Genomic DNA, 26,455 nt, shown 5'->3' on the forward strand with positions numbered 1-26,455 from the left:
TCCTCGGTACCACTCAGTCACCATCTCAAACTGCCCAATGGTGAAGAGTCAGGAGCATCGTCAACTGGAAAGAGTCATTGCTGAGGTTATGAGAAACTGCTATGTGCACGGCAAGACCTTTTCGTAAGGAATTGTAAAAAAAGAAGTCAAGAAAAAGAGAAACTAGACCCACCCATTTTAACTCCTCATTAAATAAGCCATACTATGAGGAAAGTGAATTTTGTAAGTTGGAAACAAGAAAAACGATAAAGAAATACCTGCTTTCAAGGATAGCTTGTTCAACACAGGATGTCTTCTCCTTTAAGGACGATTCTGAAGACTGCTGACTGATGACTGATAGAAACTGGAGGATCAACTTGGTGCTTTCGGTTTTACCTGCCCCACTTTCACCACTGAAAGACAAAACACAGCAGTGTGTGCTTCTAAGCATAATTTCCTTAAAAACCCAGCTCGGTTGATGGTACAGAACAACTGCTGAAAAGTGGGAAAAGGGAGATCAAAATGCCTGTTTCCAATGAGCTGAGTTGAAGGGATGTAGAAGTCCCTTCCCTGCTGGCCACTCCGTCTGCAGCCTCACACGCACCTCCCTTTGGCACAAGAGGTAAACGGAGCCACCTTTTATTAAGGAAAGATCATACGACGGTGGTGTCTGTCACAGAAGGTAAGATCCGCAGGACTGGGGACCTTCATTTTGTTCCCTAGTGTATCCCAAACTCCGCAACAGTGCCTGGCTTGTGGCGATCCCTTGGTAAATATTTGCTCAATGAATAAGCACATTAACAGTATCTTTCAGGGACACCTAAATCAGGTAAATGTGCCTAAAAATGCAATCGTTCATAAATATTTTTTGAGGGAACAGGTAACAAACCTGCAGGGACACAGCCCACACTAAATCATTTTATCCCCACAATAATCCTACAAGGGAAGCAGCGACTAAGAGCCAGAGTCAGAATCTACTGCTAGGTCCCTTTGCCTTCCAAATACTGCTATGGTCCTGCATTAGCGACAGTGAAGGAGAAGTGAGCAAAGCAACTGAGGTGGGGAGGCCAATGTGAGAAGTAAATAGGGTGTGAGCTCTGCCCTGAAAGAGGCAAACAGCAGGCAGGCAAGGAGGAAAGGGGGTGGACTCTGGGGAAGACAGTAACGCGAGCAAGAGCACAGGAGCCGATCGGCTCGGAAAGACCCTTGCAGGAGAAAGGGATCTGGGACTGGGCAGCTCGGCGGGACTGAGATCAGAGGTGGCAGAGCAGGAAGGGCTGAGACTGATGCCATCAAGGTCACCCGTGAAGAACACAACTCTACAAGCACTGAGGGGTCCCTAGGGGCTGTTGCTATCATCCAGGTGTGCGGTGAACAGTCGCTGGACACATGTATCTGGGTTGAAGTTGGTAAGAAAGATAAGGAGATGAGAAAGACTTGGAAGGAGAAACCCAATCAGTTTTGTGCTAGGCACCATGCTCAGTACCACGGGGAAAACAGAAGAAGCAAAAAGGTCAGAACTTAAAAAAAAAAAAAAAAAAAAAAAGGTCAGAACTTATGAGAAAAGTAAATGGAAGGGATAAGTCACAGCAGTCATACAAACACCACCACGAGACAGCATGTTAGTAATTGCTAAATGGTCGGAGAAGCAGACGAGTCTCATTTGAGTTCTAAAAGAGAAGTTGTCATTGAGTGCCAACATCTGGGAAGTTATCCGGGAAGAGGAATTTTGCTGGAAATATGGTGAAGGATTAAGAAAGAATAAAAAAGAGAAAATGACTCAAAGTGACACCATCTGTGGCAGGCTGGGTGCTGTGGGCCCTCTGGGCATCTCCATTGGTCTAGGCCAACCACAGTCATTCCATCCCTCTGCAAAGGACAGGGCTGGACATGAGCCTGTGCTATGATTCCAGCCAGAGAGATGGAATGTCAAATGTGCTGAGCGATCCTGGGAAGGTCTGCATACACACACAAGAGACCAGGCAGAAATGTCCCGCTTGCTGCAGACAACAAATACCTGAGAATCCACACCTATCTTGAGATCATAAAGCAAAAGCCAAGAATATCAGAGACAAGCCCAGCGGGAGGGGCTGAATCGACAGCCCTGAGACTGCCCTGCCTCGTGATGTCTGAGATAATAAAAGGCCGGTGTAAGTTAAGACAACTTCAGTTGGGGTTTCCCTTATCAGCAACCAGAATCTACCCAGGGCAGGGCTCAGCATTCCTCTTTGCATAACTGGGACCAGCACAGCTCAGTGTCCGGCATGTGGGAGGCATTCAACAACCATGCACTGAATGACTGACAGAGAAACTACGAGAGAAAGTGCCAAGGAAAGATTTAAATAATTCTTATTTTCAAAAAGATATGTCTACCTAGCAGTTGGTTGCGAGTGAATTATCAAAACCAAAAGCAAAAACTAAAAGGATAAGATCACTAGTTCAAATGGGTGAGTCAGAAGCAATGCTATGTTTCCCAAACCCACTTCTTTACCCGCTGGACACAGAGGTAGACATTTCAGCTTCCCTTGTAGAAAGGAGAGCCTGCGGCCAATTGAATAAGAGGGCGACTAAACAACTGAGCCAGAGGGACATATGCCATTTCCATGCCTGCTGGCTAAAATCCCCCTTCGTGGTCCTCTGGGCTATCTTCCACTTGCCATCTGCATGCCCACATCTCCAAAACAAAGAAGCACATGGAGTATAGCCAAGTCCCTCATCTACCCAGAAGGGGCTGTGGCGTGTGCAGGAAATAAACCATGGCCTATGTTATGCCCCTGAGATCAGGGGGATGTTTGTTACAGCAATTAGCCTGCCTTGACTGACATACATGGCAAAAATACAACCATGGAGAAACTGTTCAAACTCAACAGCAAAGACTCAGTCAAGGGAAAGAAAACCCAGGACTTTGACTGTCCTTAAAATACTTGGAGAACACAGGACATAATGAGACAAAGCACGGCTAGAGTTGACAGAGACTGACATCCACGACTGTCAGCTTCAGCCACACTTTTTCTCACTGTGTCCTATCTTCTTCAAGCATCTTCTTTAAGACACCTGCTTTTTCATAAATAAATAAAACTTGAAACAAAAATGAAACTCAGATTTGCACAGTGCTCCACAACAGTGGTTCTCAAGCTTGGGTGCAGACCAGAGGTACCTAATACCCCCATCCAAATGTATGGAGGCAGAGCTGGAGGTCAGCTCAGTTGGTTAGTGTGTGGTGTTATAACACCAAAGTCAAGGGTTCGGATCCCCATACCAGCAAGCTGCCAAAAAAAGAAAAAAAAATTCTTTTCTGGATGATTCTACCATGAAGCCACTTCAAGAGCTGCTGCTCTGGAAAGCAGTTTCACATATTCCAACAGGACGGCGCTAGGAGGTAAGTGCTACATAAGCAAAGCAAAGAATAAAAATAACAAAATAACTGACAAGTTGTTAAACCTAGAAATATGCCCATTGTCCCCAGACATTAATGTCACAGTAACAGGACTCTTTGCAGGTGGTATACATTTACCCTCCTCCCCTCCTGCTCGCAGTTCCACTTCATTCTCAGTAGCCCATGGCAATAATACACCTACACCTGTGCCAACAGGCTTCTGCAAAAACTTGCCCAACCAGATAATGCAAAAACTTTGTAACAATAGTCATAGTATTATTTTTTTGGTGGCTGGCCAGTACAGGGATCGAACCCTGGACCTTCGTGTTATCAGCATCTTGCTCTAGCCAACTGAGCTAACAGCCAGCCCCTAAAACTTTGCAACTATCATAATAAAAATGAAAAAGAGAGAGAAAAATATGACACAGGCCATATTAAAATCTTCTGAGACTTTTTTGTAGGCACAATAGAAAGTCACAGACAGTTTTTAAGCAGGAGAATGCCATGATCACACTGAAGATTTTAAAGAATCATGCTGACTCCTGTGTAGAGAGTAGATAGAAGGGAGGTGACAGAGGAGGCAGGGAGAGCAAAGGATAAGTCTGGGGTGGGGTGGGAGGGGCATGCAGCAGACATGAAGTGAGAAGCCCCCGGAAAGGCCGTGCAGGGAAGATGGTCAGGGGTCCCTTAAGGGTCTGGCAGGAGGGTGGTCAGTAGGTGACAGGAAAGCCTCAAGAACGACACCTGAGACCTTGGGGAGCATGCTAGTGTGAGGATCTGGGTGTTGGTAACAGGTTTGTACAAGTGTCAAAACGAATCAAACTGTATACGTCAGATACATACACTTTACTCTTTTTAACTTTACCTTTAATTTTGGAGGACAAAAAAAGAACGATTCTAGATCAAAGAATGACTTGCAGATCTCAGGCTTAGGACAGGGAAGGATGGAGAGTCCACTGGGTGAGCACAGGAAGCACAAGAGTAGGGACACGTTTTGGGGAGAAAATGACAACACATTTAGAACATGCCACCCTTGAGATGCCCGTGAGATATCTCAGTGATGACACCCAAGGTGTACCTGGGCCACAAGTCTGGGACTTAGAGAAGTTGGTGGGGTTGGGGGGGTGTAAATTTGGGGAGTCAGGCAGACTCAGAGAAGAACAGGCAGGTTGGTTACAAGAAAAGGAGGTGAAAATGGCCAAGGGGTGGCCAGAGAGCTAGAAAGAGATCCAGAAGAACAGAGCATCATGAAGGAGAGTGCTGAGATAAACGGGTGGCTTAAGGAGGGTGCGGACCCAAAGGAACATCTTTTATTTGTTCCAAGATGGAACATACTAGAAATTTTTGAATGATAATGCCAATGACCCAGTAGAGAGGGAGAGGTCAAAGAATCAGGATCAGCAAGGCTCAGTGGTGGGGCAAAGTCTTCAGAGGAGCAGGGAGGAAGCATCCAGAACACTCCTGCAGGAAAGGTGTCTGATGTGAGCAGGTCCTTTGTGCACGGGACAGGCTAGTCTCCTAACACAGCCGGACCCGTCATTTGCATACTGTCTGTGAGTGCTCTTGTACTGTGCAGAGTTGAGTTCAATTTGCAACAGAGGTGGTCTCACCCACAAAGCCTACAATATACACTCTGGCCCTTTACAAAATACTTTTTTGCTGGCACCTGACAATCAAGCATTCTCCTTCCTGTAAACAAATTCCCTGATTCACATGATTTTCTCAAAATATACTGGATCACTCCCTTGCTTGCTAGAAAAACTTAGGAAACTTCTCTTCTGCCTAAAGGACTGAGTCCAAAGGTCTTAGCAAACCAACCAAAACCCTTAAGGTACAATCCTGTACCAGGAATTAGGATTCTGTTCTGGAAATAACAGACTTTGCAGTCACAGACCCTGAAGTTCAAATCCTGTGTTTGTTACTTAATAACAAGTGTCTTTTAGCAAGTCACTCAACAGTTCTGAGCCTCAGTTTCCCCACAGAAAAATGCCTCTTGGGCTCCCCTGGGAATTAGACAGGAAGGAGGCTTCTTGATGAATTTTGGTTCCCTTTCTTTGCCTCTCCAAGCCCATCCCCTTCACCTGCTGTACTTTGTGAGCACGAGCCATGCATGCCCCTCGCCTTATTCTGCTTGGTGCCTTTCAAATCCAGGGCACAAGTTTTGTTCAGCATTCCAATGATATCATTTCTAAATACATTTCTAGAAATAAAAAAAGACCAAATACTCAATTAGCATTCCAGGACATAAAAGACATGGTTAAGAAGAAATCGTTCCAGTTTTGAAAAGCCAAAACATGCAAAGCAAGCAAAGATTCTGATCCAACAGTTGCTCCGCATGCATCCTTTGATAGACAGCGGTTAATGCTGGCCCTCTATCAAACACTGTCCTGGGTACCGAATTGCAAAGACGAGTTAGCCACAAGTCAACCTTGCCTATACTATATACCTTAAAAAGTCATACATAATGAAAAGATCATAATAATCTAAACCTTGCCTGCCCCCCACAATGTATGAAAAACTGAAGTCAATGTCAAATGTACTAGATCAACCAAAATCAAATGCTGATCTTATTAATTAAACAAAAAAGAATTCTGAAGTGACTTTTAAATGCATATATATTTATATTTTTATGTAGTTGTAGATATATCTAAAACTACAGTAGCATAAGTATCTATTAAAATGTGCACAAAAAATTAAAATAAAAATGAGCTTAAGAGAGGCAATAACCTTGAAAATGACATCAAACAACAAGGCTTGGACCAGAAGCCTAGAAACCTGGCCTTGCCACCAAGTAGCTGGGGACCATAGCCCAGTCATATACACTCATAAGTAAGAGAAAAATTGATCTATGAAATCCTATCTAGTTCCAAATAGGCTTATTTTCTAATTTCAAAGGCACCGGCATGACAGAATGTTTCGAAAGTAATAAAACACATTGTATCCACCAGGGGGCAGATCATGTCCAAGGATATCTCAATAAGGCTCCTGTACCTAGCAATTTTTACTTTTAAACCTAATTTTCACTTAATTCCCACAGCCCGAACCCCCACACTAAAAAAAAAAGGAACTGCTGGAAAGAGCTATTAAAACTAAAACACATTTTAATGAGAAAGCTATTCTTAAAGTCTGTTTGCTGAGCTAATTTAGTTAAATACAGTTACTCCTTTCACATCAGCATTACATAATAGGAGCTCTCTGTTTGGGACCTACTCCCTCCCCCACCTCCTTATTTTTAAATACCACAGTCTTTGGCATGAAAATGCCAATCCCCTTCCGTTTTATTATACACACATATATACACACACACAATGATCTCATTTAATTTTTTATTTTTTTCCTAGGCTGCTCTGTCTAGCAAGTGATATATTAGTCATAGTCCCATTTTCTCCACTGAAAGTAATAAACACAAGGAATTATCAATGGCAAACATTTAGGTACTTATATATGGACAACAATTTGATCTTCTTAAAATAAGAATGGTTCTCTTTCTCTGTTAATCTTACTTATATTCTGTATGATGAAATAATGAACTTAAATTCTAACTTCTAAACTTTTACGAGGCCATCTAAAGAGCCCACAAAGAGTGCTTCTAGTCATAAGTCAAGTGATTTCATTGGGCATGTGACTTAAAAGCTCTGTTTCTATATTGAGCAAGTAGCTTTAAATTTGATGAACTGCAAGTTAGAATGATCTCTGTTTGCCTAACTGAATACGTGACAGTCTCTCTATCCAAGTTGTTCCCACAGTGAATACATTAGCACTGCTAGGTGATAAAGAGCACAGCTGCCACATGCATCCCTGGAGAGAGAGATCGAGACCAAGACTGAGACCCAGAGGCAGAGGGAGGAAGAGAAGGAGGGGGGAGAAAGGAGACGGCGGGGGGGGGGTGTATTAGTCTGTTCCTGTTGCATATAACAAAATACCTGAAATTGGGTGATTTATAAAGAAAAATGAAATTTATTGCTTACAGTTTCTGAGGCTGGGAAGTCCAAAGTCCATCTGATGGTGGCAACAGTGACCCAGGGGTCTCACATTGCAAGATGGTGGAAGCAGAGAGAGCAGAGACCGACTCTCCTGTCTCTTCTTTTAAAGCCCTCAGAACCACAGCCCCGACCACCATTTTTAATCCATTCACTACAGCATGATCCTACAATCCAATCACCTCTTCAAGGCTCCACCTTTCAATGACCATAATAGGATTTCCTACCCTCTTAACAGTCACAGTGGGGGCTCAGTTTCTAATATGTAAAAGTTGGGGGACACAATTCAAGCTTCAGTGAGTTTTGGGAGAACATAATCCAACCCACTACAAGAGGGAGGGAGGATGGATGAGTTCAATCATTCACATACATGTAATTCCCATGTTTAAAAAGCAAAGACTCCACTAACAAGGATAATGAGTAAAAACTGCCAGTAAGAAGAACACACTTCCCGACAGTCATTTGTGTGGCACCTGCAGGCATCATTACAGAGCATCCAAATCCAAGGGCCTGAGAAATTCTTGGCAACACACCATAATCCTTCAAAAGACACGAGCCATTATTTCTTACCTATCTTCATACACCACATGATACATGTGACCACATTTCGAATGTCTTTGGTTAGGGAGACTCTCCATTTCCCTTACCTGGGCTTTCAACAAGGGGCCTCCCAAGCTCCCGGGTGCCCCTCCCACAGGAGCAGCAGTGGCTTCTGTGACGGGTGAGCTGGGAGAAAGGCCGAGCATGCTCAGCTCAGGCCCTTCCAGTCTGCTCTTTATCTGGGAATTGATTTCCCACAGTCATCATGGTCACCAGTTACCTGGCTGCACCCATGACCAGGTGGTTCTGTCTACAGTGTCAGCAAAACTAGCTGGCTAGAAGTCTAAAGCTGACATATGGCTCTCCATCTGTCTCCGGTGTCTCCTGTGTCTTACTTCCATCAAAACAGAAATCTGGAAGGGAACGGGGTCTTTTCATTATCTTCCCCCAAATCCAAACACCCCTTTCCTTTCTTTCTGAAACAATACAATAATTACTTGCCACAAGCTGGACTAGAAAGTCATCTAAAACATGTCAAAATCCTGTTTCACACCAGTGGTTTTAGTAGGCTCTCTCCTCAATAACAGGCATGTTCTATAATGAATGGCTGGAAGGACAGATGAATGAAATGCTTGGCCACTCCATGGAAACCTCACTCGGAGTGTCATTCGCCACGTCTGCTCTGCACATTGTCCAGTGTATTGCTCATCACTAGAACACAATTCCAACGTTAGCAATTAACAAGAAGATCTAATCGCTGTCACTAGAATGTATGTGATGAGATCAATTTAAATGAATGATAAAAACTAAAAAGCATTTAAAAATATATATCCTACTACTGTTGTAGACCGTTCCTAGTAATAACGATTTTGATAGTGGGGATCCTAGCAGTTTATTTTAAAAAATGAGCAAGATGGCTGAAATAGAGATGCCAAGTCCCTTCTCCCACACCAAAAAAATTAACTGAAATAAACATGCCCTTGTATCATTCCTTAATACACACATAGTTAAGCCCTTTTTCTGTAGTTAATCGAATTATTAAAAATGCTTAAATTTGGGAGTTTATCCTACTAGAGAAAGAAAGAAACCTTGTTCCAATATCCAAGCATTCTGACCAGCATTCTAGAATATGGAAAACACTTTAAATTTGAAAGAACTACGCAACACTCCCTTCAACAGACAGAGGGACAGTGCCTCGAATTTGAGATAAACCAAACAATAATGAAGGCAAATGAAAAAGGAAACAGAACGGAGTGATCATTCTGAGGAAAGAGACCACCAGCGTGACCCACCTGCTTTTCTAAAGGAGCTGGTCCCTCCTGCCCTTTGAAAGCTGCGGTCACCAAGGCGTTCAACACAGAAACGCCACCTGAGCAGCTCAGGTGGTTGCAGAAGACGTTTCCCGGGAATGTTGGGAGCGGGTTTTATGTCTGTGGGCCGGGGGCGGGGAAAGCCCGAACGTCCCGAACCCGGCCCACCTCCGCGCACGCGCACCCGGGGGGAAGGGGGGGCGTTACCTGATGAGGACGCACTGGTTGTCATGGCGCTTCCACAGGCAGCGGTAGCACTCGTTGGCGATGGCGAAGATGTGCGGGGGCAGCTCGCCCAGGTGGCACCTGCTGTAGCGCTCCATGGCGGCGCGCTCGTACAGGCCGGCGATCGGCTGGTAGGGGTTCACGGAGGCCAGGATGGAGCCGATGGACGTCTGCGGGCACACGGGGCGGGGACACGGGGACACAGGGCTGCGTCACACAGGGCGCCGCGCTTGGGGCGCCCCCAACGGAAACCCCCGTCTGAGCTCCCACAAAACCCACCCGGGCGTGCACCAAGAGGAAGGGCAACCCTCTGCTTTCCCTGAACACACCGTCCCTCTGCCTTTTTTTGGTACAAAATCGTGACATTGTGTGCAAATGAATGGAGCCATCTCAAAAAGGGCGTGCGGTGAAAGGTAAACCTGAGAAGGAAGATGGTGAAGGGGCCCAGGCCCAAATCCCTGTTCCCCGGGGACCTCCCAAGCCCTAATCCCTTCCCTAGCACAAAGGACAGTCCAGTGCCAGCCTCCTTCCTCAGCAGGGCCATTATGAAACAGCAGGGTTAAGAAAGTAACAAGAGAGACAACGTAGAGAGAGGTAACTGGGGCTCAGGGGAGGGGGAAAGGCGACTTAGGGTTCCAAGGGGACAAAGTTTCAGTTTGGGGTGATGAAAAGTTCACAAGTTGGTTAGCAGCTATGGATTTACAACACTGTGAATGTACTCGGTGCCACTGAATTGTACACTTAAAAAAAAAACAGTCAAAATGACAAAGTTTATGTCACGTATATAGTTAGCTACAGCTATGACAAGGTAACAAGATCATGCTGAAATGCTAGGTAGACTTTCAGTAATCTTAACACCTCATGAAGTGCCACATAACTTATCTGGAATTTAGATGATTGATAATCTTACCTTTCTGGGGCCATATCCAGGCCAGAAATTAAGTAAAATCTACAGAGCAGCCAAACAGAGGCTATGGAGTTAGCAAAGATTAATGGCTTAAATCCCCTTCACCTGAATGTTAATACTCGTACTGCTGCAAGAAAGGTTAATGCGGTTTCCTGGGTGATCTGGTTTCCAGGCTCAGACACAACTGCGGAGGCAAACCAGGCCCGGTGGCAGCACAGCCTTGCAAGAACCACCAGCCAACTTTTATGGAGCGTGTGCACTGTGTCAAGGGCCTTACAGGGTGTTATGGGCTGATCTGTGTCCCAACCCAAATCCATATGTTGAAGCCCTCACCCGGAGGACATAAGAATGTTACTATATTTGGAGACAGGCCTTTAAAGAAGTGACTAAGATAAAATGAGGCCTTTAGGGCAGACCTTAATCCAATAGGACTGGTGTCCTTAATAAGAAGAGGAAATTTGTTCACAAGAAGAGACCCGAGGGATGCACCCACACATATGCAGCAAGAAGGCAACTGTCTGCAAGCCAAGGAAAGAGGCCTCAAGGGAAACCAAACCTGCTAACACCTTGATCTTGTACTTCCAGCCTCCAGAACTGTGAGAAAATAAATTTCTGTTGTACAAGCCACCCAGTCTGTGCAATTTTGTTTTGGCAGCTGTCACAAACTGATATTTAAACCTCACAATAACCCTGTGAGGTTCACAGTATTATTGCACCTATGTTTTCAGATGGGGAAACAGACATGGAGAGAAAATTTTGTAGTCACACATCCAATAAGTGGTAAGATAAGATTTGAACCCAGGCAAACTGATTCCAGAGACTTCCCTACTTAACGGTGCAGCTATTCAAATGGAGAAGAAAAAGCAAAACTAGACAGAAAGTTCAAACATCCTGAGAGCATCTGCAGCACATTACAGCAATGTGTAGTAATTTATATTCATAGTAACTGCCAGGAACATCAAGCAAAATATTTTAAGTTAAGTACAACTTTTCAAATGTCAGGAAGTCTATAATATGTTTTGGACATAATTTGAACCATAAAAGGTTAAAAATATAAAAGATTACCCAACAATTCCATTCCTAGGTACATACCAAAAAGAATTAAAAGCAGACACTCAAACAAATACATATCCACCCATGTTCATAGCAGCGCTGTTCACAATAGCCAAAAGGTAAAAATAACCCAGATGTCCATCATCAGATCAACAGATAAACAAGTTGTGGCATATCCATACCATAGAACATTAGTCACCCACAAAAGGGAACGATGTACTGGTACCTGCTACGATGTGCATGAGCCTTGAAAACATCACACTAGGAGAAGCCAGACACAAAAGTTCACATATTCAGAATGGGTATATCCACAGAACCAGAAAGCTGGTAGATGCTAAAGGTAGGGGAGGCAGGGATGGGGAGTGACTGGGTGATGGGTACACGGTGTCCATTTGAGGTAATGAAAATATTTTGGAACTAGAGGTGTTGGTTGCATAACACCGTGAATGTTCTACATGCCACTAAACTGTATAAGGTGCTTAATTTTAGTTAAGTGAATTTCATCTTAATTAAAAAAAAAAAAAAAGATGTGTTACTTTCAAAAGTAAATATTCAGGTCCTCGGAAACATCAACTCTCCAGAAAGCCTATTGTTTCCTGTCAGAGCACTGTGAGGAAGATTTGGCCAGAAAAAAAAAAAAAGAAGCGCCTCTTTTCCCTGGGGAAGGAAAGTGTCCTACTCTTGAAAAAGGATGTCATACATCCTCCATCCACACCTTGACCAACAGACATTCCAGTGCCTCCTTTTATATCAACTGTTTGTAAAGGAACCATGTTGAGGCTACCAGTGCCTGGCCCCTTCCTCTACTGTGTTTAAAATGCCAGGACTCTTTTCTACCTTTTTGGTAGCTGTATATATTATTATTGCTTTTATTTGTTAAATGTCAAAAGTGTTCATTTTTACTGTGCAATATGCTCTTATTCTTTCCCTGCTTTGGCAGAAGTCAAGACAGTCAATACTATTCTTTATGTAACCAGGTAGGTCAACAGAGAAAGACCACACAGCCAACAATCAACATGGCGGCTGAGCTGGGCACACTCCAATCCTCTTCCTCAGCTACAAGTAGAACAGAAAAGCCACAGATAGGGCATTAGGTTGACTGTTAATCAATTTATTTTAATATTAGGATATTCACCCATCACTAACATACCTTGTTCAAAAATGATATGACCCTATCTCGCAAAGTACGCATGCCCAGTTCATAACGTTTGTATGGTTTTTGTAAAATTCTGTGATGAAACCTATTTTCCTAAAGTATTGATTTACTCATAAAAGCATCATTAATTCCAGACTCCTGTTTACATAAGCATTTTTTGAAAGAATGATCATTTGGGTTAAAACCTCACAGCCAAGATCCCCCCTCCTGGTTGGGGAACGTCACCAGTCATACAGCATCCTCATTCATACAGCACCACTCATTCTGACAGTGTGGATGGTGTGGTTTTTATATGGGGATAGGAGACATGATGGCATTATGCTCATTGATACAGGTGAAGACTGAACATCCAAAATGGCCTGACACCTAATTTCTTTCTCACAGTAATTCACTCTGCACCTTGCCCAGTGAAATAGTTTTTAAATGTTTCGGAATGAGAGTGTGGTAGCTGGGGCAGTTACAGACAAAATACACAGCCCAGAAGTCAAGGCTGCCCAATCAGCAGTGATTCTGGAGGAGAAAGGAAGCTGGGTACATTTCACAGCAAATGTTCTGCACCAAGGCAGCCCATAGAATGTGCAATTACGGAGCCCACCTTCTAGTGGTTACACATGCTGACCTCACGAAAAGCACCATGGCACTTTTCCTGGCTGAGCCCAATCACTGCCACACTGAAGTGCTGCCATCAATTGCAGCTGGCCTGGGAGCAGAAGCCTCACTAGCATCTGACTCAGAAAAGCAATTCTGACACCTCCAAAGACTGCTCCATTTCTGAGTCACCGTCTTTCAGGAGGGAAGAAAACCATGCATGTTGTTGAAACAACACTTTAAGAAATGGCCTCAGGATTGGCCGGCTGCTCAATTGGTTGGAGTGTGGTGCTGATAACACCATGGTCAAGGGTTTGGATCCCCTTACCAGTCAGCAGCCAAAAAGAAAAAAGAAAAAGAAAAGCCTCAGAAAGCACATAGTTTGGGGATGAAAGACTAAAACCATCCAAGTTGGTTTAGTTACCGTTAGATGTTAATCACGGCAACGATCACCCTGGCTCTGGTGGTTGTACACTTTTCCTAAAACGTTATGATCCCTCACAAGAGGCTGGAGAGGCATTCCTCACCTGTCAATCAGCTTAGTGAGTTCCCATGAAGAAAACACGGTGCCTTGTTATTACATGTTGTCGAGAAATGCAAAGTTCCACGAAATGTTGTTGATCACAGACTTCTACTGCTTTACGCAAGAAAGCCTTGATCTCCCTTTTGATGGAAAACTACTGAAGGACACAGCACACACCCTGGTGTTCTTCAACCTGGGTTACTGTACCTGATTTAATCTTTCCTTGAGGATTTTTGCTTTCATTCAGGCTCTCAGCCCATAAAAACAATGCCCACAGCGAATGAGGTAGTTGCTATCTTCTAATCTACACTGAAACCACCCCAGGTTCTTGAGCGTCCACTGTTTTCCCATCTGCTTTGCGGTACTAGGCGGCTCCTTCTCGGCCTTGCCATGGGCTCCCTGTGGCAACAGCAAATCTCCTGTGGAACAGAAGGCTCCAGGCTCTTCCTCCCTCATCTGCCATCAGAGGAATGGCTGAAGGTGCGTTAAAGTGTCCGCAGATGAAAGAGTTCTCTTGTACAGTTAACGTAACAGAAGACACCGAGCCAGGCTTTTATTTTATTTTTCACTTACATGCCAAAAATTTACTCCAGAACTTTCAGGACCCTTCTCCTTGTTGAATAGAGAGAGATCACTTAAGTATAAAATAAATTGCTGCACTGGCTGTTAAAGACCTGGTAGCTAGTGATATGTGGCTATATTCAACAGGACTCCAAGAACATAGGTGCTGCTGCTGCGATCCTTTCCATTTGTGCTTGGGGCTCCCAAGATACAAAATGCATTAAAAAAAAAAAACATCTAAACCTACAGGTTAGACCATATTTAATACTCTAAACAAAGAGGAAACTAACATACATACATTCATAACATGTCCTACATTTGTTTTTCTCAAGGTTTTCCTTAAAGTCATGTTCTCCAAGCACTTTCTTTTTCTTTTTTGCGTATTTGAGTCAAAAATGTTTTTTTTAACTTTCTACAGAGTGTATAAAAAATATTAGATATACAATAGCCAAAAGGTGGAAGCAACCCAAATGTCCACTGATGAATGGACGGATGAACAGATGGGTCTATACATACAATGGAATTATGCAGCCTTAAACAGGAAGGAAATCTGGACACGTGCTACAATATGGATGAACCCCAAAGACATTATACTAAGTGAAATAAGCCAGCTACGAAAAGCAAATACGAATGAACGTGATTCCACTTACATGAAGTATCTGGAATAGTGAAATTCATAGAGACAGAAAGCAGAATGGTAGTTGCCAGGGCTAGGGAGTAATGGGAAGCTGTTGTTTAATGGGTACAGAGTTTTAGTTTTGCGAGATGAAGAAGAGTTCTAGAGATTGTTGCACGATATGAATGTACTTAATGCTAGTGAACCGTGCACTTAAAAACAGTTAAGATGGTAAATTTTATGTTATGTGTATTTTGCAACAATTTTTAAAATTTTTTATTTTTATTTTTGGCAGCTGGCCGGTACGGGGATCAAACTCTGGACCTTGGTGTTATTGGCACCATGCTCTAACCAACTGAGCTAACTGGCCAGGCCCCTAAAAATTTTTTTAATTAAAAATGTTAATATTAAATAATAATGAGAATTTGTGCTGGACAGAATACATCATCTCTCTTTTTCTAAGTGCAAAAAGAGATTTGAAAACGAGCACAGACCTAGGGTTAAATAACAAAAAGTATTATGCTCCTTAATCTTAATAAAAAGTTTTAAGGATACGTACCTTCAAATTTTAACTCAAAAACTGAGAAATAAAAATGCTCTAGTAACAAATGATAGACATTTAGTAACGAAGAAAACAAAAGGCACTTAGATTTTTGGGGAGGAAATAATCTCATTATAGAGGAGTTCAAATAATTAACACATTATGTCATGGCTGACAGTAAATTCAACAAATGGACTCCCACATACCACCAGAACATTAAACAACCAATCCCAATTTGAGTCAAAACTCAACAATCCGAAATCACCTTTTTTTTTTTTTTTTTTTTTTTTGGTGGCTGGATGATATGCGGATCCGAATGAAATTGCTTCTTTAAAAAAAAAAAAAAGTAAAGATTATGTAAAATGTATGTCTGGCTGGTAGAGAGAGAACCTGATTTTGAATCTATATTTTTAAGATTATAGAAAACTTTGCCTCATTAATGATTGAATTGGCTTGCTTACAGTATCTCCATTTAGTCTTGGGGTAAATAAGGCTCTTAAAACAGGAATGCACAAGTTTTACTGTTTTACCATCTCACTAATGACCTATGTCATCGCTTAAAAGGTTTCTGAGCTTTCAGAAATGTCTTACTTGTCACAAGATTTTCAATGACAATTAAGTCCACATGTTTCCAAAACAACTTTAACTGACATTTCATAATCCTATGGCCAAGAGCAGTGTTTACACATTATCTCGCCCCCTCACTGGCTCCTGCACAACCCTGCAACGTGGGCAGGCAGAGGTCACTGCTCCTGTCCCTTCTGACAGAGGATCAACAGATGAGGGGACAGTTAAGTGCTGTCTCTACAGTCACAGAGCCAGTGAGTGACAGCAAGGGCAGAAGCCGGGTTTTTCGACAGTGTGCCACATAGTGGATCTACAGTGACTGCCTTCACCGGCGTGCAAGGCTCTGCCCAGCCTCATCACCAGTGACCAAAATCTCCATGTCCTGTACGCTCCACTTTCAATGACTTCTACAATCCATCCCCTTTCCCTCGATCTGTGCTGCCCTGGCCTGTTCAGGGCCTCACCTTGCTCTGATGGCATTTCACAAAGCCTCCTCCTCTTGTCACTGCCCACCTGGTCCTGCTCCCTCAATCCAATCTCCAAAAGGTGATATCACCGCCCAAGTCCTAGTGAATTAAGTATTCTCATCACAGGTTACAGAAGTGGGAGGGGGCATCAGTCTGCTAAAAGATCTTTACTTACTACTGAGTTTTTATCATGTGTACCATGGACATGGCAAACGGCACTTCTGAACCCGCTAAAACAGAGGTGTAAAATAAAATGCAACCACAGTAGTAGTTCCCAATAGCCTATTCAAAGAAAGACAAATTTAAAATCTCAGAGGTTCCTCGCAAAAACAATTATAGTCAAGGACATCTTATTTTTTCCCCTCCCTGTCTTCAACATACCATTTCATTCCTTACTTCACATGGATGATTTTGTCACTAAAATGTAGGCTGCGTGATTAAAAGGTTCACCGAATAATAAGGAAAATTCAATATGTAATATAAGCAGAAATAGCAGTTGGGGAGTGGGGGAAAAGGGGAAAAGCCTGGTTAAGAGTTGAGTGAAGCAAAGACAAGGTGCAGTCAGGAATCCTAAGAGCCATGAGACATTTGTTGCATGCTTGTATCATTTCTCACTCTATAAAAAGCTATCATTACTGCTTCAGAAATGGCCACGGTGACTCCATGCAGCTTAAGACTACAGACACTTGCGACTCCCAAACATGAGGTGGGGCCAGGTACTGGTTTCCTCATATTGGATTCCAAATTCCACAAGAATAGTTTGGTCATTTTAACAGCTTTTCAGAAATAGAAGGTACATTCTATTTTGAAGCACATAAAAATTTCTTGTAGTAAGAAAAGTTCCACATAACTCACCAAAAAATCCACTTTAATAATTGAGAACAGCTGCAGCATACATTGCTTAGAAATGTTGGGAGAAACTCACTGTATTTCTTCAATCCAAAATCTACCAACTCACGGTTTTCAAAAGGCATATAAGAGTATATCACGTAGGACCTAATGCCCTCCCCCCCCCAAAAAAAAATCAAGTATAACTTGATTTCACTGTGTATACATATATCCCCAAATCATATTGTACAGCTTAAAATGTACACAATAAAATAAAAATTTAAATCAAGCAATCAAGCATAACTAAGAAAACTTAAAGTGACCCAGTGGCCTTGTGGACAGGGAGGCATCTATACTACTGCTGGGATGTCACAATTCCAACAGAGGAATAACTAATCTAGACAGTATGGTTTGGTTAAGTCCTCAGCCCTGAAGCTACTTTCCACGGTACACCGTTCAACCCCTGGGGACCTAAGATTCTGATCGGTAATAACAAGCATCGTCTATTACCCCACATGTCACTACATGAAAGTGCTACATATATCAGAGGTATTTATCATTGTTATTGTTAATGAAAACAAAACCATAACTGCTTTTCATCATGTGGTCCTGACAAGCTGCATGTAGATCAAGTACTTTGAAATGTGCTAGGGAAATTGGTTATTTAAAGTCAGTGGCAGACTTTCTTAAACGGAAGAATTGTTAAGAAGTGGGAATCGTTATCCAGGTTTATTTCCTATACACCATTCCCCTCTTTCTTTCTCTCTCAATCACCTCATCTAAATATGGTAATGACTTATTTCCTAAATCTTTATTTTGAGCACAACTGCAGCTTTAAGTTACAAATTCAAATAATCAGTGGTCCACTGGACATCTTCCCTTAGATGCCCTTTGAATGACTCAAACTGAATGTGAACAAGGCTAAAGAATGTCCCCCAAATACCTGTTTCTTCTCACATAGTCACATCTTTACAAATGGCACCAAGGTCCACCGAGATGGGCAATGCAGTAATCCTATAGACTCGGCCTATTTGTCCCCTACCCCCACCGCCAATCCAATTAGACCCTTAGATTCTACCTCTTGGTATCTCTTACCCTAACTCCTCCTGGTTGGTAACTCATCAGTTCCCATCTGGTTTACTGGTCACTTCTCTTCCCAGACTCAATACCTCCTGCACTCATCTATCACCATGTGGTCAGAGGAAGTTTTCCCCAAACTCATGTTTCAGGTTGTCCCCTACAACTTTCCCAAGTCAATGCAAGCCCTTTCTCGCCTGCTCTGGACCACCCAGCCGGTGGCACACAACCTCGGTTCTGGCGTCTTGAACATCCTGCAGTTGGATAAATGCATCATGCTATTTAATGCCTTTGCACATGCTGATCTGTTGCCAGGAGAGCCACCCTCCTTCTTGGCCAAATTCCCCTAAGAGTGCTTAAAAACTAATGTAACTAGAGCCTCTGTGGGGAATCATTTTCTGACCCTCTCTGCACCTCCTCATTCTGATGCTCACTCTTTGTGCTCCCAGTACGTTTATCACACTCATTGCTGCCCTGAGCTATTGTCAATGGTTTGCTTGTGTCTGTCTTTGCCAATCAATTGTCTTTCATTTTTTAATCTTTTAACAATTACAATAGGGGATTGGTTCTAGGACTCCCATGGATACCAAAATCCATGGATGCAAGTCCCTGATATAAAATGGCATAGTATTTGTATATAACTATCTACATCTTCCCGTATACTTTAAATCATTTCTAGATTACTAACAATACATAATACAATGTAAATGCTATGTAAATAGGTATTGTACTGTATCGTTTAGGGAATAATGACAAGGGACAAAAAGACTGTACATTTTCAGTACAGACACAACTATCCTAGGCCTGACTACATTTTCAACCTGCAGCTTGTTGGATCTGTCGATACAGAGGGCTGACTGTACTGTAAACAGGAATAATTCTGCATCCCTGTAGCCTAACACAGAGCCTGGCACACAGGCAGGGCTCAGTCAATGTAGATATATTGGGTGCACATAATCAGACCAGCAATCCACCAAACAAATTCACGTTTTAACTGTATTCTAGGGCTCTATATCTACTACCTTCTACTTTTGTCTGCCATGGTCCAATTAAACAATGAAAAACATTTAAAAACTATTTTAAAAGAACCAATAAGCATTCAAGTTTACTGAAAAGAAATCTAGATCACAATAGATAACTCTTCAAGTTGTTAATTGAAGTCCAGCTCTTCAATTTAGAAGTTCTGGCATTTCTATTTTATTTGAGTGAACTTCTGACTAAGGTTCCCTCCTTGCTGAAAGGAATCTGAACCAAAAAAGAAGCAAGAAAGAAAAGAAAAAAAGAAAAAAATCCCCAAAAACAAAGTTTCTAATTGCCACTCTCATGTGCTGATGTGGAAGTGGCCACTAAGAGCACAAATGTTTGGTAAAGTTTAAAAATACACATAGTAAGACAGATGGTTACAATCATCTTTTGGCAACACGAGTCTTGATTTCATTTTTTTTTTTTTTTTTAAGCCAAAAAACAAGAAACCCCTGACAAACCGCACTGAATTCTGCTGTTCCCAGTACAAGTCACATGCCAAGGCTGTGCTAACCATCCGGACCTCAGGCCATCCTATATCCGGGAGAAGAGCACTGTTACTTGACACTAGCTTTGGAAAGAGATGGAAAAGAATCAAAAAAGTCGACTCTGAAAAAGCTCAAGGAAATGAAACACAGACTTTGATTTGCATGTCCCCAAACAGTACACTCCATGGCTCAAGGACGATGCCCAGTGTTAACACCATAACAAGCAGCCTGCAACCTCCCCGCAGGTGAACATAGCTCAACCGCCTACTGCAATCAACAGGTCTCTAGCTGGTGCCTGCTGAAGAAGCAGGCGTCAAAGTTCAATCAGGAACACCAAACACATTCACAGATTTGGGCTGGAGTGCCACCTCACCAAAGGAGGATATTTTTGAAACACCTAAAAATACATTAGCTGTGAAGCATCTTTTGTGCTTACAGAAGCATTTATCTTTAGACACAGCAGCCCCACTTCTCAAAATGGGTTCCTTTGATTCTGATCTCTGCACTGTTTGTTTGGCAAGACCAACAACCTAACCGAAGGGCTGGGTGGAACAGCGAACAGCCTCCTCTGGAGCCATGCTCAACACCATAATTGCAGGCGAGCTCAGCAGGCCCCTGCGACTCTCCCCGTGATGTGGTTTTAGGCCATTCCTCAGAGGCGGGGAGAGGAGTAGCCTGCATGCAATTGACCCAGAGCATGACAAACCCTATAATGGAGAGATGTGCTCCTGTTACACTTGGCAGAAAACAAAACTGCCAACACCACGGAGCTTGGCAGTCCCTCCACGCTGGACACAGAGCTTATCTTCAATACAGCAGAAAACTCATCTGCTCTTGTCAACACAATGCTTACATGCTGGGTACATACTTTGAGATGACTCAGCTCCACAGAATACAGTAAGGCAGGCATCCAAAAGCCACTTGTCCTTCTGACTTTCCTTAAGGAGATGCTAGGATGGTCAGCGCCAGGTTTTCACAGGCATCAGACTTGACAAGGGTGGGCATCGGGAAGGCGAAAGCATCTTCCCTCACCTCCCCCCCCATGCTCCTCATCACCTGTCCTCTCCCACTAGCATCTCCACCTCGGTCTAAACCCTCATCTCTTCACCACTGAACGACTGCAACACTCTCTCAGCTAATCTGCTCGTTCCGTTCTCATCTCTTATCACTTTCCAGTTAACTCTTCTAAAAATTTTCTCGGGGAAATTCTCTCTTTAAAAACCTTCACTAAAGACAGTGTGGTCACTAAATCCTCCTCCTCAAACTTTCCAGATCAGTTTTCTGTAAGGGAGGGTTTCTCCCCTTGGCACTATGAATCTTGGGCTGGATAAGTCTTTGCCGGGGGGTTCCCGTGCACTGTAGGATGTGTGGCAGCTTCTCTAGCTTCTACTCACTAGATGCCAACCGTATCCCTGCCCCCTGCTACGACAACCCAAAACACCTTCAGATGTTACCAATTGTCCACCCGCAGAGGCAGAATCATTCTAGCTGAGAACAATGTTTTAAGGGTTTTCTATCCCTACCCTGCCTACTCCACCTGATTTCTCTGCGTTCCCCAGCAAACACCTAATTCCATAAGCAAAGGCGACCTTCTCCCAATTTAGTGAGGCCATCAAACCAAAGTCACTCTCATCTCTTCGTCTCCGCGTAAGGTGTCCCACTTGCCTTTTCTTCTGAGCAACTCTTACCCCTCCTTTGTAGTGTCATTGCCACCACCCCCCATCGGACTTTGAGACGCACCTATAGGTGATCTCTTTGTACCACAAACACACATCCTGCCCTTCCTCTCCTAAGTCGCTAGGAACCAGCAGGTGTGTGTACTTGTCCTCACCAGGTCTTAACAGGTGGCAGGAAGAGACAAAAAAGGGCAGGACCTTCATCAGACCCTCCCTAAGGAAGCCCATGGCTAAGAGGTTCCCGGTGGACCCCTGGGCTCCCCGGGGGGGAGCTGGAGAGCTGAGCAGGGCTCTCATCTGGGAAGTCGCTAGAGGATGGGAAAGGCTGACCAGGTGAGCGTCAGGCAGGAAGAACCTGGAGTTCTGGAAGGGGATGCAGCCTCAGAGCATAAGGCAGGGGCTCTTCACATGCAATTATGGAAAGAGGCGCTGAGCTAAGCAGGGTACTGGTTCCCAGCAGGACCAGATGCAAGACTAGAGCCACCTACAGACCCAGACATCAAAGTCTGCACGGTCCCTGTCCCCTCGAGGACAAGCCTGAGCAAACAAACCCACAGAAACAGTAAAAGGGCCCAGCTGTGAGGTTCATGGGCTTCACAGAGTCAGAACCAAGACTGAGTCATCCTCATACAACCTGGCACTCGACGAGACTCTCAGTTATTTAAGGCTGTTTGCTGTGAGCTGGCCTTGGGTTTGTCTCCCCACTAAATTGCAAGCTTCGAGGCCAGGGCTGACTTTATAAACCTCTTGCGAATCCCCCTTAACACGGTGCCAAGTTCAAGGCAGGAGCTTTCTAAATACATACTTGTTGGTAGGAGATGAAATTAAGATGGAGAGAAAGGTGCAACGGTTAAAATTTCTAAAGCTTTCACTTATTTAATTTTAAAATGACCCTGCCAGAAAGGGTGTTCATGATAATCTGAGCTTCTAGGAAACTTGAATTTGAAAAATGAATGATCAAAAAGATTAATTTACTTATATAGAGCCAAAGAGGAGGCTAGTGGGGAAAGGGAGGGGGTGCTCAACTCTGACTTGTCTATTCTGAGTGCTTTTATCTCTTTATCTTTCTCTTCTCCATTTCAATGGAGTATGTCAAAGGCTGGGGGAAAAATGTCTTACTAGGTTTTGGTAAAGACCTCAGACAAAAAGACTGGCCCCCAAGGAGAAAAAGCTAACAATCCTTCTCAGCGGAGGAGAGTAAACCTTTCTACCTGGAGATGAGTTCACTCACCAGCAACCTGTGTAACCTGCAGACTCGGAAAAGAAGTCAACAAATAATGACAGATCCAGACATGGGATGGGGGCGGGGAAATACCACAGGAGCCCTCTCAATATGACTCAAAGGGGGGCACCTACGGTGAGCAGAATAATGAACCCTCCCCAGAGACATCTACATTCAACTCCAGAACTTGTGACAAGGTAGCATTACATGGCTCTGGGTCTTTGCAAATGTGATTAAGGTCATGACCCCTAGGATGGGCAGATTACCCAGGTGGGCCCAGTCTAATCACTTGTGTCCTTCAAAGCTGACAACCTTTCTCGGCTACAGTCAGAGAGAGAGAGAGAGAAGGGAGGAGAAGGAAAGATTTGAAGCCACCAGAGGAACTCAATCCATAGTTACCAGCTTTGAAGAAGGAGGAAGGGGGCCAGGAGCCAGGGAATGTGGGTGGTCTCTAGAAGCTGGGAACAGCCCTCAGGGGACAGCCAGCAAGAAAACAGGACCGCAGTCCTACAACCACAAGGAACTGAATTCTGCCATCGTCCAGAATAAGCAGGAAACGATCCTCCCCTAGAGCCTCCACCAAGGGACGCAGTCCTGCTGACACCTCGATTTTAGCCTGGTGAGACCCCTGTCAGACATCTGACCTACAGAACTAGAAGAACGTAAACTTGTTTTAAGTTGGTATATTTATGATGATTTGTTACACCAGCAACAGAAAACGAAAACAGCACCTCTGCTACAATTCAAGTAAGTTTTTTTCTCTTTTGAAGACACAGACAGGCATTGCTCAGAGCTGGGTTCACAGGTGAGAAAGCTGTGGCTTTTCTGACAGGCAGAGGTCTCATCTCGCCACCAGTGGAGTCCAGCAAATAGCTTCAGTGATAATCAGAAAAGCATGGTGGCTGCAGCTTCAGTGATAATCAGAAAAGCATGGTGGCTGCTTTATGGACGATAATACAATTATGCAGGTCTCAAAAGGAAAGCAGAGAAGGGCATGATTAACTGAACTGAATTGCAAATCAGATGCATAAAAATCCTGTGTTTTTCCCTCAAAAGGGAGGGGGGAAAAAACCTTCATTCCAGGAAACAAGACCAAGATCCTGCTCATGGGATTTATTGGGCAATTTAGCTATCAGGTTGAACATCATTACCATGAAAAGAGGAAAAGAAAAAACTCTTAAAAAAGCTCTGTCTTTTAAACCTCTTGGGTAGTTTTCTAACTGACTTACTTTGTCTTGACTATTGAAAATGTGTAATATGAACTTGTGTCTCTTTTCTTAGAAGAGTAGGAGTTCAGAAATATTCACCTACAAGAGACATACACCGATAAAAAATTTCAAGATCTAGTTTCATGCTTTATTATCAGCTAGAATAGGCTATTTGTAATTTGTATGGTATTTATTTTATAGACATTTATTGCACAACTACCAGGCACCTGGCAGTGTCCTTGGCTCAAGGAAGACTAAATAAGTCCTTTGACAAATCTAGCAAGAAAATGGCTATGTAAACAGATAGCTACATGACAGTGTGGAATATTTAATAGTGAAAACACACGCCGTGGTAACATGGACACCTGTGTAGTGAGTATTCTATGGGAAGACGGCAGGACAGTTCAATGGTCATCCACAAGGAGATTTTTTTGAAATGAGAACGAAGGAATATTTGTTCTGCCCACACATGCAAAACAGAATACATAGCTACTTTTTCATAAGCATATATAAACATTATCTTTTCTACAGAACATATGGAAAACATTTTAATCTAAAGACTTAGGGTAAGCAAGCTTAGCAAGTCACAGAAGGCCACAGGATTGAATTTCTCTAAACAGGGCTGTGTGAAAACATTTAGCAAACATGAGGTCAATCTGGCAAACACAATTTCACAATGTAAAAAAAAAAGGCAGATAAGCACACTTTTCTTTTTTAACATGAGGAAAATTAAGCATTAAACCCACAAATATCTAATTCCTCCTCTTTACCTACTCCTCTTCCCCAGTCTGGGTAGACAAATTGGAGGAACCTGAGTACTAAGCATGCCTTCAGTTTTATTTAGCACCTACTACCCATTTCAAAAGCTGATATTGTTAATCCGAATCACAAACATACTGGCAAAGTGAAATGTAACCCCTAAAGAACAAAAGTTACCAAAAGATCAAAGATTTTTAAAGTACTTAAATTTTAATTTTTTGAAAAAAACTGTATGAATTTGAACTTGACAAGAAAAATATGCATAAGCAGTTGTTCCCAGTTTACTATAAAAACTTGCAAAACAGGCTGATGAAAAAAAGGGAAAAATCTGCAGGTCAATCAGTCTTGACAGATAATGTAATATGTGTACTTTAATGTCAAAAAGTTATTATAGAGGTGATTTTTAAATATTACTTTATAATATAGGTATAGTCATGAGAGGAAAACGCATATGACTGCTTTTAATGGACACTTCTTCATTCAAAAATAACAAACAGGAATCACCTTAGATTCCTGAAAGATAGGTTCTTTCACACCTTAGAAAGACAGGTTCCCCTGAATGCAAAAATCCCCCAGGATGCGCTCCAACAGCAGAAAAAAAGTGAAAATCCACAAAAAGAGGGGGAAAAATAAAAAAAACCAAGACAAAGAAAGAGGCTTAAGCTTAGGTGCTCAAGTCTGCAAGTAAACATTTTCTACCAGCCCTTAATTAAGGAAGTCAAACAACTACAGTGACTTCTTTATGTAACAGGACACTTACAAACAATACAACAGAGTGTACTCACAAGAAGAAAGAGTCCAAATTTCCTCGATGCACAGGCGACCCTCCAATGTAAAGTAAATCCCCTCTAATAAAATCTAGGCGATAAACACTAGGAGAACATGATTTATTGAACCAAGTTTCTAATTTGGCAAAACTCTTGAAAACATAGTTTTTACTTAGATTAACCAGAGGTTCCCAAAATGCAGGAAATACTCTTTGAAAACCAACATAAACATTCATTCAAACTTGAGGGGTTTTTGAAAAGGAACCACAAGTGTTACTTACATATATTTGGTTTCTCTTGTATCGCTGGAATAAGTTATACATGATGGAGCCCCCATGGAGCTCAGTCAAGGAGGCCATGTCGTCCACCCCCTCCTCATTCCTAGGGTGCATAGCGGTCACCTTCTGGTGGGTAATTGTGCTCTGCTTGTAAGTGAATACCTGAGGGAGGGAAAGGAATTCATTTGTTTAGTTATCAGCAGTAAATGATTTTCACAGAAGTTTTCCAAATTGACAGTACAATTTCAGCAAAAAGATCCTGAATTGGACAATAAAAAATATACTCAAAGAATTTCACTATTTTCTTTATGGCATCTATATATTTCTGAAAAAAAGCAATTGCTGTTGGATGTTTCCAAAACACAGTAGTTTAAATACTAACCATCCTTTGGGAATCCCAGAAATTATAACTGTATAGATCACTTCTCTATTTCTCCCATTGATATAAGCCAATAATAGTTAAGAAATTGTACAAGTTTTTAGAAAGTAATTTAGTTTCCCTACATAATGTTTCATATTGGCTCATACAATAATGTCAAAGCTTCATAATAAAGTTCTTCAATTTAAGTATTACATAATTTACATATTAAAATAGCTTTATTACATATATTCATATTTATTACATAAATAACCCATATATCTGTTCAAAGACTGGAACACATCATCACAGGAATGTTTAGAAAATATCCTGGACAATACTCCCTCTCATCGTGTGATCTTTAGTCAAAATAAATCCACTC

General features: G+C 42.6%; 1 protein-coding gene across 1 annotated transcript in view; it reads right to left on the reverse strand.

Annotated features, from left to right (window-relative positions):
- MYO10 (myosin X) overlaps positions 1-26,455 on the reverse strand; it is a 206,684-nt gene that overhangs the window by 95,525 nt on the left and 84,704 nt on the right. The window contains exons 3-5 of the mRNA XM_063085311.1: positions 25,719-25,877; positions 9,393-9,580; positions 258-392 (exon numbers count right to left, since the gene is read on the reverse strand). Of these exons, the coding sequence (XP_062941381.1) occupies positions 258-392; positions 9,393-9,580; positions 25,719-25,877 (482 nt within the window). The remainder of the gene's footprint in view (positions 1-257; positions 393-9,392; positions 9,581-25,718; positions 25,878-26,455) is intronic.

Source organism: Cynocephalus volans, chromosome 2 (assembly GCF_027409185.1).
Source record: "Cynocephalus volans isolate mCynVol1 chromosome 2, mCynVol1.pri, whole genome shotgun sequence".
NCBI lineage: Eukaryota > Metazoa > Chordata > Mammalia > Dermoptera > Cynocephalidae > Cynocephalus > Cynocephalus volans.